We start from the raw sequence: 13382 nt of genomic DNA, 5'->3' as shown, positions 1-13382 counted from the left end.
CGATCAGAATTTTCTGTTTTCATCTTATTTCTGTTTTGCCGTTTTTTGGGTGAAAATTAACCAAACTGACGATATGCTTGCACACGATCAAATTCCATGATATAAAAAACTGAAAACACGATCGATATCAAATCCACACTTGACACAAAATACGATCGATATCATCGTCCTGGATTCGGATTGGGAAGAGCCTTCACACAACTGCTCTACCGTTGACGGCACAATTTTGTGCAAGGGTTTTGTTTTTTGTAAAGAGAGATGAAACGTAAATTTCGAGTTTTCTTTCTTAGATGTATTCGAAACAGGATCTTACAAAAAAAAAAAAAAAATTTGTTTTCTTTCAGAAACATGTTTAGAAATTTGTTACTTTTATTTTGCACGATTAAATTTTTAAGTTTAACTTCTGCTGCTGCCGGTGCGGTGCTATCATTCAGAAACACGTTTTGCATAAAATGAATTGAATTTGTAACGACTGTATTAATGATAACAAAATTTCGTGAAACTATCACCATATATAATAAGAAAAAAGAGAGTTGCATCATGCATGCATATCCACTAAATCAAATTGCTTCGTAATAAGTTGTTTGGGCAAAACTCTTTATATATATCCTATTAAAAAAATGCACATGATGCAACAAATTTAAAAACTCTCCTGTTTATTGATAATTCAGAGGCCCTCTAAAATGGCCATCAACTTCAACTGCTATTTGATTTTCTCAAAAAAAAATTGATTTTAAGTGTCTTTTTGTTCTTTTATTTTTCTGTGAACCTTAGCTTCTGTAATGAAATTTAATTGAGAACTTACATAAGATCATAAATTGCAAATGTGTTAGGAAGTCTAATTGTGCAACAAGGGTCAGGGAAACTGGATTATGATTTTGTCTGTAATGTATAGAATATAGTGATTGTGAATGCAACATATAAAACACATTCATTCTATCTGCATCAGGAATTCTTCTCCACCTTTGAACTTAGTCATAGACTTCCTTGCGTTTATTTTTGTTGGAGTAATAGTTCGACCACCTTTTTCTCTTATTTCGAGTTTATGTATATTTGCAATCTCTAATTATATTATTATTCAAGTAATAAACTCTTGAATATTCTCCTTATAATTAAGAACTACTAATAAATGGAATTGTTGAAAATACAGAGGCTCCTATATGCACAAGTTTCCTTATGACTCTGCAGTTTTGGTGATTGAAAGTTTGAAAAAATAAGTAACAGCAAGGACTGCGATTGCGTGACGAAAGAAGCTTTCCTATCAGACAAAAATGAGTGAACATTTTATTTTATTTATTTATTTCCCTTTTTCGTTTTCACTAACTTTGACAAATTTTTAAGCACTAATATTCAATTTTCAACCATACTTTGGTAAGTTTAGTCATCTGTTATTACCTCGGATAAATTATGGAAGCAAAGATGAAGAGTAATTGAATTACTAAAGGAAGAAAACAGGATATTTCGTGATGGATTAACCAATGGGATCCCATTATATGAAGAGTAATGGGATCACACTAAACGAGCATATTGTGCTTATTTCCAAGCGTTAGAGAAAACATTTAACATCTTAAGCCAAAAAAATAAAAGTATTGCAGATGTTTTCCAGTTTTCGGAAGATACCTCGAAATTCAAGATATTTCTACAATCTGTTACTATAATTTGTTTATGATGATGATATAGGATTTTCCTCTAATATTTGATTGTTTTTTTCTTTTCCTCATTGTTAGCTAGATTTGAACCAACATTGTTTATATAATGTTTGATTAATTTTTTTGTTTCCTTCATCTGTTTTATTATCATGATGATGAAATGCAAGTTTTACAAGGGTATGTTTTTTTCCTTAGATTTTTTTTTAAGTTTTTAGTAGTAGCTATCAAATGCTTTTGAATATGTAAACCTTTAATTATTATTATGTATTTAAATGAATTACTTTTCCTATTTTGGAATGATGCCCGTGCAAGGCACGGGTGCAATTACTAGTTATTTAAAAAAATAATAAAAGGAATCGTTAGACCTCAAAATTGTGACAATAAATTCAATAGATCTAAACTTCGAAGTTCAAAATTCTATTGTTCCAACTACGCCCATTGAAACTTATAAAGATACCGAAATTATCCCACATGTGATTTTTTATAAAATTACTTAATATGAATATATATACATTATGTTCAAATAATTTTTTCAACGTTATTAATACTTGAGGTTAACTTTTTTTTTTTTTTTTTCTCGGAGTTTACTTGGAAATAATTAATGACCGTGAATTCGCAGTACGTAAACACAATTTAATATCCCGCAAGTAAATACTTGTGATTAATACTTGAGGTTAACTTTTTTTTTTTTTTTAATTCGCAGTACGGAAACACAATTTAATATCCCGCAAGTAAATACTTGTGGACCGCCTTCAAAGGTGAAATAAACAGTATTACAAGAATACACGAGAAAAGAAGTAAACAATCTTCCCTATTATGAATGTATTTTGCACGCGTCCTTCGTACAATCAATCGTCTGACTACTTTCAATATATTCAAAATGTGAAATTCATTTTTAATTCTATCAAAACCCTATCAAACTTAAGTAAAAAATTTGTAGAGATTATACATTTCAAACCAATGAAGCAAATACAAATTGAGACATTGTGACATTGAGTTCAGAAATAAAGAAATACAGACCTTCCCATTCGGCTAACATTTGGATTATTGAATGTCCAAACAAGACAGAAAAAGACGAAAAGAGTGCGTGCGCGCGCGTGTGTGTGTGTGTGAGAGAGAGAGGGGGAGGGGGAGAGAGAGTCAAAACTCTTTCAGACAAGTTCCCATATTTGCTAAAAACCATGATGTATCCTAGGCAATAAATCTTCCATTACATCTTCCAATCTTGATTGAATGGATGGCTTCTCTCCTTTATTCATCCCAGTACTAATTTCTTCCAACATCTTCATTACTTCAAACATTCTAGGCCTTCCTTCCGGTGAAAAAGCAACGCATTCCATCGCTATCTGCAGCAACTGTACCATTGCCTCGTCCACATCTTTATACCTCAGAATCTCCACATCAAACACTTCGTCACTCCATTCTTCACGAACAACCAATTGAACCCACCTAACCAGTGAGACGACATCACCTTCTTCATTCGTGTGCTGAGCTGGCCTTCCCGTGGCAAGTTCAAGCAGCAAAACCCCAAAACTATACACATCGCAAGCTTGTGACACGTTGCTCGTGTCATTCACTTCTGGGGCAAATTGTCCTAAATTTCGCACAACTGACCTTCTGATAGGCTCCACCAGTTTTGCCAATCCAGCATTCGCTACAAGCCCGTATTTTTGTCTGTTTAGGAATATGTTTGACGATTTTATATTTCCATGCACAAATTTCCCACCATCTTGTCTGTGGATGTGGGCAATACCCTTTGCTGCACCCACTGCAATTTTTAGACGAGCCTCCCAATCCAAAGGTCTCCAATCAGGGGCTGTCTTGTCTGCAAAGTTGAAGCAAATGGATTAGTTAATATTTGATAATCACTTTCTTTCATTTTATCTTCGAATTTGTACGTACCGTGTAAGAATGCAGATACGCTGCCCCGATCTTGATAATCATACACCATGAGCTTTTCATCTTGCGAAAAGTGGTACGCCCTTAATCTATCAACATTTCCGTGCCTCATTTTTCCAATGATCTGGGATTGGTGGTGAAATTCAAAAAGTGTAACAGTCACACCCTTCAATCTCTTGACCAAGACATCAGTTTCCGACAACATTGCCTTGTAAGAAGTGCCGAATGTCCCTTTCCCGAGAACCTCGGCAGAAGCCCTCAACAAATCGTCGAGCTCGAATGGATGATTACCATTCTCAACAAACACCAGCTCTTTTTTATTTGTCATTTGAATATCGCCACTTTTCGTGTTCAGATTGCTACTTTCTGTATTCATCATCTGAAGATCCTCTAACATCTTCACTACTTCAAACATTCTCGGCCTTTTCTTTAGAGATTTTGCTGCGCAACTCATTCCTATTTGCGCCATCTTCACCATGTTTTCCTTTACGGTAGAGTTCTTCAATATATCCACATCGAATACCTTAGCAAATTTCTCATTCCTTTTAACAGAATTAACCAACTTGACCAGGTCAACAGCCTTGGGACCATTTACAATATTTACAGGGGACTTTCTAGTGATGAGTTCAAGAAGCAGAATCCCAAAGCTATAGACATCTGATGCTTGCGAAACATTTTGAGTTTTCTTGATTTCTGGAGCGTAGCACAGTGCTTTCGGCATGGATGTTGCTGTTATCATGTTCGTCAAACCAAGATCAGACACACACCCATAGTTTAGTGGATTGAGGAATATATTAGATGCCTTTACGTTTCCATGGACAAGATTCCCACCATTATGTGTATGTATTTCAGCGATACCCCTCGCTGCACCAATTGCAATTTTTAGCCTCGTGTCCCAGTCTACAGAAGCCCGATTTTCGCCAGTTTGTCCTGGAAACATGAGAACATGCATAAGATCATTTATATTTCACTTTCGCCTACTTAGCGTGTGACAACTATGTTGGTTGAAGCAAGAAATAATGACACTAAATTGATGATATTTTTCAACCAAGTACTGAAACAACAATGAACGAACCACTAAGGTTCCATTTGAAGGATTTGGAGCTAAGGATTTTAAATCAATAATAATAAATCCAGTTGCTTCATTTTATACTAGTTTCAAACTGTTAACTCTTCGATTGAATTAATCTTTCTAAGTTATTACATACTGGTGGATTTGTAATCAACTTCATAGGAAATTACAAAAAATCTTTTCCTCAAATCGAAATTCTTGCATTTAAATGCAACCTAGTAGATGTTTACACCCAACCCTGATTACTTAGTCAACCACCCCAGTAAACTGATCACATGGAAAGGAAAGAGAAATATTTAAAGAGGAGGGGGGTGATATTAGTAGATACCTCGAACTCTTAACCATGACAATACTTAGAAATCACCGCAATTAACACCTCAATAACAAGTGAAGTTAAAGAGTGTTGAACAGTCCAACTTAATAAATAGTTACCAAACATACCATGTAAAAGTGCAAACACGCTTCCATCGCTGTAATAATCATAGAGCATCGCCCTTTCATCTTTCGAAGTATAGTATGCCCTTAACGCAACCACATTCTGATGCCGCACATTTCCAACAATCTCCACTCTACCCTTGAACTCCAGTTCCGAAAGATTCGCAGAATCCAGCCTCTTCACCACAATTTTTAACCCATTTTCCATCTCAGCAGTATAAGCACTCCCGAAAGTGCCCCTGCCGAGTAACTCTGCATGAGCCAAGTACACATCTTCGACATCAAACTCTGCACCAAAATCCGAAACCAAGATCAGCTTTGGTGGCTCTTTCTGTAGCTTCGATAAAATTCCGAGGCTCGTAAAATCAAAGGCTAGATCTTGATAACTCAAATCAAAGCTAGAACTGGAACTGGAATCCGATGCTTCAGAGCGGATGCTTGGGCTCCTGGATTGCTCGTGAAAAAGTTGCCAGAGCTGAACTTTCTTTAATACAGCTGCAACCAGCCTCTCCCAGTTGTCATAATTTGCAGACATCTTCTCCTAAAATTATGTCCTGTAAAAAAAAAACTGCTAAATTATGTACTGATAAAAGGTTTTATGCAAGATACCAGCTTCATTACTCCATTGTTGAAACTCTAACACGGAATCGTAATAAATTATATTTTGTTTATGACCGTTGACATTGACTTGGTCAGAAGTTTCGTCGTTCTTTCATTATGTGAGCAATATTAAATATTTCATCTAAAGCTTCTGAGAGAGATATATCAGTACAAAATTATTCTTTTGTAGAAAATTCAACAGCAACCAGGAAAGAAGGATAAGCTGCGTTAGACGAACATTACAGTGAACTTCCTCAAATTCAACTCAGGCAAGAATTGAAAATTAAATAAATAATTTCTAGGTCAAGCTCGAGGAAAACTACATCATATCTCCAATATATTTCAGAAATTCGAAAACAAAATGCGTACCGGTGCACGGTTGGATAATTCCCCCATCATTTTGTAAGCAAGGAAACGATGACCGATAAGACCGCCGGAAAACGATGAGCTTTGACGTTGAAACCATTTTCTATAAATTGAATACTCCGATCTGCCATATACCACGATCATGGAGTTTGGCTTGAGTAATTTCTCTTTCATCGCAGCTCGTCCATTTTCCTGACATGACGGCGACGGTGGCAGCTCCGGCAACGGTTGCAGAAACCATGGAGAACGATTTGGGGAAAGACTAACCACAACGACAGCGTTTTGGCTCAGGAAATAAATTAATCAGAAATTGAGATATGGGCTGGAGCAATTAATTAAGTGGATTCAGAAAAAGGTTATAAGGCCCAATCGGGCTGGATTGACTTAACGGGCTATCAGCCCGTAATTATTGAATAAAATATATTTTATTTATTTTTTGTAGAGGCAGATAATTTATAAATTTAGCACAGTATAAGTTTTAGGTGGGTTTGCAAAAGCTTTTCGAAAGTGATTATGAGTTTTTTTTTGTTCATAATCTGTTTTCAGGTGTTTGCAAAATCAACTTCTGCTCTTGCTTGTCTTAAAATAATCTGTTTTAAACTATTTTTTTAAAAGCATCCATAACCCTAATTTTTTCTATTTAAGTTTATTTTCCAAAATATTTGCAAACATCCCCAGTTTTTAGAATAAGCACTTAAAATTGACTTAAACTCATAATCACGAACTTCTGCTTTTAAATAATCATTTGCAAACACCACCTTAATCATATTATTTCAAATTTTAATAAAAAAAATATATGTTAAAAATATATATATTTCTCATATGTTTGACATGCACTACATAATTACATAATAATATGTATATCTATAAAACATAAAAAATTTCTATTTTTTAAATTATTTTTCTCCTATTTTTAATTTTTTTTATAAATATAATATTAATATAAACCACTAGAAAAGTCCGAATAGTGTATAGCCACATATCATCCAACACTGATAGATATCCAGACACAAGACAAATATGACTAGATTTGGACATCTTTCGCGCCATACCATGAACTGTAGTACTGGACAAGAAAAGCCCAATTGATTTTCGTTTTATTGCAATTATTCTTATTAATATAATAATATACGAAAATTGCCAATAAAAACTTAGGGATAAGGAGCTTTATTTGAATAAAGTCAAATGAGGAAACTTCGCTTTAGTTTCTAAAAAAGCCCATTGTATTGAAATAAAGTTATTTATGAAATATTGCCACTTGTCACTCTAAATGTGGATGGGAAAATAATAATAAAACTCGTGTAGCCACGAAAAATAGCCCTACTATTTGTATGAAAATGATTCGTTACCTACATTTTATATACATATAATTAGTATGATTGACAATTTTTTATGTTAGTGGATTTAGAATATTGTTGTTAAATTATTATATGAAATAGTAGTAATTTCCACTTTTCTTTCACATAAACGTTGCTTAATTTGATTTGAATTGTTAGAAAAGCAAAACATAAACAACTTGATTTGGATATTATTGTAAATTTGGTAGGTGTCCTTTAGTGGGAATTTATATTGTTTTTATTTTTTTAATAATAATAAAAAATTAGCAAATAATTATACTAGTGTGACTAAATTTCCACCCTTGCTACAATAAAGTATCAACGAGTTCGAAAGCACAACTTTGATTATAAAAAAGGGGGTGTTTGATAATATAAAGCTTTAAAATTCATATGGCCATTTTAACAAATAAATTAGTTCAATAATTATCCCTCAATTACGTAACAATTAAGACGACTTTCATCTCATCTCTCCAATACTGTGTGCTTATTCCACGTGCTCAATTAATCCGTCGTCGTTTCAAATTAAAAAATAAAAATAAAAATATTAACGCACCACGAAAACATTTTAATCATCGATGTGGTGGATCTTAAATTAATCTTGATTAATTAGGAACCAGTAATATTTAAATTTTAAAATTAGCATTAAAACTTATAATATTCATTTTATTGGATTCTGATTCGGATCTGGACAAGCATTCAGGGGAGAACCAAGAATGCTGCCGACGTAGGATCCAATAGGAACAAAGGTGGTCCAAGAGAAATTCCACGTCATCCAATAATTTAAATTATTATTTTCCACGTAGGACTATTGAGAGAATCGGATGAGGGAAGTAGAGAATATACTTGGTACAAGCAAGGAATTATGCTCCCGTATATGCGAATATCCATTTCTAATTTCAAGCCCATGATTTTCCTACATTATTATGTGTCAATCAGGCCGGCTAAGTGAAAAGACGGAACTACCCCTCGTATATGGGTTTTGGAAATTGGAGCTCTTTTGTACTGTAGTGCAATTTCAATGACCTTTTTGCCCCTATTATTTCAGAAGGTTTAAGTTACATAATTCGAGGGGTTGAAATGGAAATATCTCGACTTTTTGGGGTTTGTTTTTTAACTTTCTATAAATATCTGAAGGCATTAATTATTGAAAAGATTGAGGATTTTTTTGTAATAAAATATTTAAATGCCGGAAATTTGAAAAATAAAACTACAAGTATTCACAGTTTGGCCCACAAATTGTTGTCCATGAAAAAAAAAGGTTGCACTTTAATCTATTTTTATTCAATTTATTGATATTTGAAGCTCGTGGTCACGAAATTTTAGACTTAAAGACTATCTAAAATATAATATAATATATGAACTCAAATAATCCAATTCCCAATTTGAAAATGTGGCCATGAATTAATCAAATAAAAGCCAAAACTATCCTATCTCACCGGCTTTTGTGGATTTGGGTTACCTCAAAAGCCACTTCTCCTCGTAAGGTCAAGCAAACCATCATTGTCCAGCAATGGATAGTCTACTGATTTCTGCGAGTGAACATGTGTCAATTGAACAAATTTTGAATTTCTTTATACGCAGTTGTTAGATCGAAGTTTGTCACACATGATTAGTCTGGTGTGATTTACGTCTCTGATATGGTCTACAAGTTATTATACAAGAGTGTAGATTTATTTAATGTGCATCTATTTATATAGCTGACTGCGAGTTCTTTCAATTAAAAAAAAAGACAAACAAACCATCACAATTCTTACTTTCCATTTAGTTATTTTTTTTTTTGGCAATGAAAGAACTTGCACTCGATCGTATTAAATGCACTTGGTAGATCTACACTTTCATATAACAGTTTGTAAAACATACGAGACATGTAAACCACATTAGGCTAACAATTTGCCATAAGCTCAACTCAATAACCTTTGGCAAGATAATTCGAATTTAGGTCAATTGACATAAACTTACTTACTCCAACCGCTAGTTCATCCCTTACAGGCAAAACTAACCGTAATATATTGAATCACGTATTTTATGCACGTGGTTTGTGGTTACCAATAATTAGATCCAATATTTTCATCAATCATGTTAATTGAATTAAAAAGGACAGTATGTACCATTTAAATTAAAGAACGACCCAAGTTGAATTAATGTTTATTTTGTTTTCCAATATGAGGGGCACTAATCACATAGTTTAAAAGATGCTTAGAAGGATTAAAATATTCTATAATTTCACCTTTTAGTCTATAATTGAAATAAATTGAAAGTTGGATGGCTTAAAATAGTAATATAGAAAAATACACCCACCGAGGGCTATAACCGTCATTCCACTAATTCACTAGCCAACAAAGTCAAATATCACGGTAGTGGAGAATAAAAAAGTTCGCAGGGGTATTTTAGTAAATTGACGTTCTGCTTCCTTTATTATTACAACCTTTAAATAAATGAAATTGAAACCTCCATTTTCATTTTCAATCCTCAGAAGCAGCAGCTACTTGAGAGAAACGTAAGCCGTTTTTCGTCCGTTTAAGCAAATTGCAAAGCAAAAGGGGAGAAAAAGCAATCACTTTTACAGGCGGAAGCGTAAATCCTTTCGAAACGCAGAGAAGAAGAAGAAGAGGCCGAGCTCCGGATATCTAAGGTAGAACGATTTCAGACATGAAATTAATGTTTTTCAGTTCTCGAATTTATGTCTGTTTCTTACATTTCTCGATTTGACGTTTTTTTTTTTGTGCCGTTTTCTGTATTTAATTTGTTAATTGTATGAGTAATTTTTTTTGTTTTTTTTTTGTTTTTTGGTGTGTGTGTGTGTTTAATTTTGTGGTTAGTAATTAGGGCAAGTTCTTGATTCGAAATTAACCTATATTAGGTCAAGAAATCTGGGTCAATTAAACAAGACCGGATATCCAGTAATTTTAGTGGAATATTCTAGTCGAATCAGTTGTCTCGAAAGCTTAGTCACTAATTAAAACCTTAAATCCATACCTACTGATTATTATTTTTTTAACAACCAAAGATTTGGTGTAAGATTTTTGCATAAAACACATGGGATTTTCAGATGCCCCACTTGATTATTTGTCTCATCTTCTGTTTCCCTACAATATACTAATCCTGTATGCTGTTCTCGAAATCAAAACAAATCTTTATATGACAGTTAATTTAATCTAATTCAATTGTCATTCTCTTCGATTTTCAGGTCTGCCGATTCTCTGTTCCATACAAGTTATAATAACAAGAAGTTCCTTTTCCAAATCATTAAAATCAAATGGGTTCAATCGGTGAACCGGATCCGGAAATAAACCGAACCAAACCCCCGGGAATCCGTTTCATAGAGTCCGTAAAACGGTCGCCGATTTCATACAAGACCCATCAAGTCATTGTCCTGATAGTAACTTTCTTCGCATACTTATCCTACCACGCCACTCGAAAAACCACAAGCATAGTCAAGAGCGCCCTCGACCCGCAATCTCCCGACACGAACCTGAAATCGCCCTTCTCGTGGAGAACCGCGTACTCCCACAAGCCACTAGAAGCTACTAGAAACTCGTGGGTGCTCGGATCTGGGTGGGCCCCGTTCAACGGCTCGGACGGGACGGCATTGCTCGGCGAGCTCGACGTGTCTTTCCTTTTCGTGTACGCAATGGGAATGTACTTCTCGGGACACGTGGGCGATAGAATGGATTTAAGGAAGTTTCTGACCATAGGAATGGTGGGGACCGGATTATTTACCGTCCTCTTCGGAGTTGGATATTGGGCGAATATCCATTTCTTTTATTACTATTTAATCGTCCAAATGCTCGCCGGATTGTTCCAATCCACCGGATGGCCGTCAGTGGTTGCGGTTGTCGGAAATTGGTTCGGGAAAAGGAAGAGAGGCCTTATAATGGGTATTTGGAACGCTCATACGTCCCTCGGCAATATTACGGGCTCTGTTGTTGCTTCGGTTTTGTTGAAGTACGGATGGGGTTGGTCAATGGTGGTCCCCGGTTTGGGTATTGCGTTTGTCGGTGTTATGTTGTTTTGCTTCTTACCGGTTAGCCCCGATGCGGTTGGAGCTAGTGTGGACGATGATGATGAGGATGAGTTGAAGAAAGAAGGTGGGGAAATTACGGAACCTTTGTTGAGAGCAAAGTCCGACGATAGGGGCGCCGTAGGGTTTCTAGAAGCTTGGAGAATCCCCGGGGTTGCGCCGTTTTCGCTATGTCTTTTCTTCTCGAAATTGGTCGCCTATACGTTTCTCTATTGGCTTCCGTTCTATATTAGCCACACTGGTATGTTAATTTCCCAATTACTCCTTCCGTTCCATTGTTTAAGGTTTTTGCACGCATTTTAAGAAAATTATTAAATAACCTTTACCATTTAATTGGTGATTAGAGAGACTTAATGCGAGCCGAATTAGTAAGGGTAAAACAGGGAAAATGCATTTTCTTATTTGATAATATGTAACGGAGGGAGTAGTTCTTTTCGTAGTTATTATATGTCTATATATGTTATTAATGTCACTTACCTAACTAAATTGATTTTTGAAAAAAATGCAGCTATCGAAGGGAGATACTTATCGAACGAAGAAGCCGGGAATCTATCCACACTATTCGATGTCGGAGGTGTGGTCGGAGGAATCTTAGCGGGCCACATTTCGGACCGTCTAAACGCGAGGGCAATAACGGCAGCAAGTTTCATGTACTGCGCTATACCGGCTCTCTTCTTCTACAGAAACTACGGCCACGTTTCCATGACGCTAAACATCATACTCATGTTGATAACGGGGATGTTTGTGAACGGGCCCTACGCACTTATCACGACAGCTGTCTCGGCAGATCTCGGGACCCACAGCTCGTTGAAGGGCAACCCGCGGGCCTTGGCTACTGTGACTGCTATTATTGACGGAACGGGCTCGATCGGGGCTGCTATCGGGCCTTTGCTTACGGGCTATATTTCGGCCAAGAGCTGGAGTGCGGTATTTACGATGCTGATGGGGGCGGCTCTTGTGGCGGGGTTGCTTCTGACTAGGCTGGTTGTTGCTGAGGTGGCGGCGAAGATTCGGGGGCCGGAGGAATGTTCTAGAACGAGGCCGGCTCGTGTGGTGGAAGTATGATTTGCTCTGTAATGCAGGAAAAGAAGGCGGTTTTATTAATCCTTCGTGATCCGAAAATTCTGATGGGATCAACTGCTGCTGATTCTTGTAATTGTAAAACATGGCATTATTGTAAATTGTTGTATGCATATGGGATTTTATTCTTTATCCCCACCAAGAAATGGCTTTTTAGAGGAACTTGTTATAAAAATTCTGCAGATTTTATCAGTTGGTTTTTTTTTTTTTTTTTTTTTTTTTTATATATATATATATATATATATATTATTATTATTTATTTATATTATATTAGGCCAAATTATGGTCACACATAAGGTACGACTAAATTATGAAAAACCCCTCTTGTTTGGGTAATTACAGACCACCCCCTCCCTTTTAAATATTTTCACATAAAATTTATGTAATTTGGTTAATTACCGAACCAAATAGTATATTCAGTTCGGTAAAATGTATGAAATGTTGGCGCACCGAAATTTTGGTTCGGTTTTACTGATTTAACATCACTAAATTTACCTCTTGAGGGGTATTTTCGTAAGATAATACATATTTAAGGGGGTTACTGTAATGATCCAAATAAAATATGAATTTTCGTAATATGACAATAAATCGTAGTGGCCATAATTTGTCCTATAATATTATTATTATTTGAAAATTTGAAGATTTATTATAGTACATGAAATAACTCTATAAGGAATATATGTTGCATTATCTAACTTACACCAATACATATATAAAGTTTGTACTTTCTTTTTTCTTAAACACTTGTCTAGTAGATAAATATGATTTATTATAATATTAAGCATAATAAATACCCTTTAAACACACATAAACATAGATTTCTTTAATTATGTGCAGATCAACGATCAATAATTATTCAGTGTATTTCACCGACTACAATATTAAAAATAAACCGTCAAAGTCGGCCGGACTCAATAATTTGC

The 13382-nt window shown here is 35.2% G+C and overlaps 2 protein-coding genes across 5 annotated transcripts; one reads left to right on the top strand and one right to left on the bottom strand.

Annotated features, from left to right (window-relative positions):
- Nucleotides 1-2522: 2522 nt before the first annotated feature.
- LOC105966842 (uncharacterized) lies at nucleotides 2523-6447 on the bottom strand. 4 transcript variants are annotated; one of them, XM_088819344.1, is made up of 5 exons: nucleotides 6025-6447; nucleotides 5062-5609; nucleotides 3552-4478; nucleotides 2797-3474; nucleotides 2523-2681 (listed from the first exon to the last, which is right to left on the bottom strand). In XM_088819344.1, exons 2-4 carry the CDS (start codon nucleotides 5588-5590, stop codon nucleotides 2822-2824), a joined length of 2109 nt encoding a protein of 702 aa, XP_088675470.1. In that variant the 5' UTR covers nucleotides 5591-5609; nucleotides 6025-6447; the 3' UTR covers nucleotides 2523-2681; nucleotides 2797-2821. The 4 variants fall into 4 exon arrangements, with proteins under 4 accessions (XP_088675470.1, XP_088675473.1, XP_088675471.1 ...); XM_088819347.1 differs by lacking the exon at nucleotides 6025-6447 and having other exon boundaries at nucleotides 5062-6013; XM_088819345.1 differs by lacking the exon at nucleotides 2523-2681 and having other exon boundaries at nucleotides 2694-3474; nucleotides 6025-6350.
- Nucleotides 6448-9734: 3287 nt separating this feature from the next.
- Nucleotides 9735-12651, top strand: LOC105971847 (putative glycerol-3-phosphate transporter 1). The gene is made up of 3 exons (XM_012996757.2): nucleotides 9735-9990; nucleotides 10546-11620; nucleotides 11888-12651. The coding sequence occupies exons 2-3, from the start codon at nucleotides 10615-10617 to the stop codon at nucleotides 12442-12444; spliced, it is 1563 nt and encodes a 520-aa protein (XP_012852211.1). The 5' UTR covers nucleotides 9735-9990; nucleotides 10546-10614; the 3' UTR covers nucleotides 12445-12651.
- The last annotated feature ends 731 nt before the right edge of the window (nucleotides 12652-13382 follow it).

Source organism: Erythranthe guttata, chromosome 6 (assembly GCF_056151865.1).
Source record: "Erythranthe guttata isolate IM_541 chromosome 6, IM_541, whole genome shotgun sequence".
NCBI classification, from domain to species: Eukaryota; Viridiplantae; Streptophyta; class Magnoliopsida; order Lamiales; family Phrymaceae; genus Erythranthe; species Erythranthe guttata.
The sequence above is the reverse complement of the archived record's forward strand: the minus strand, read 5'-3'. Positions and strand labels throughout refer to the sequence as shown.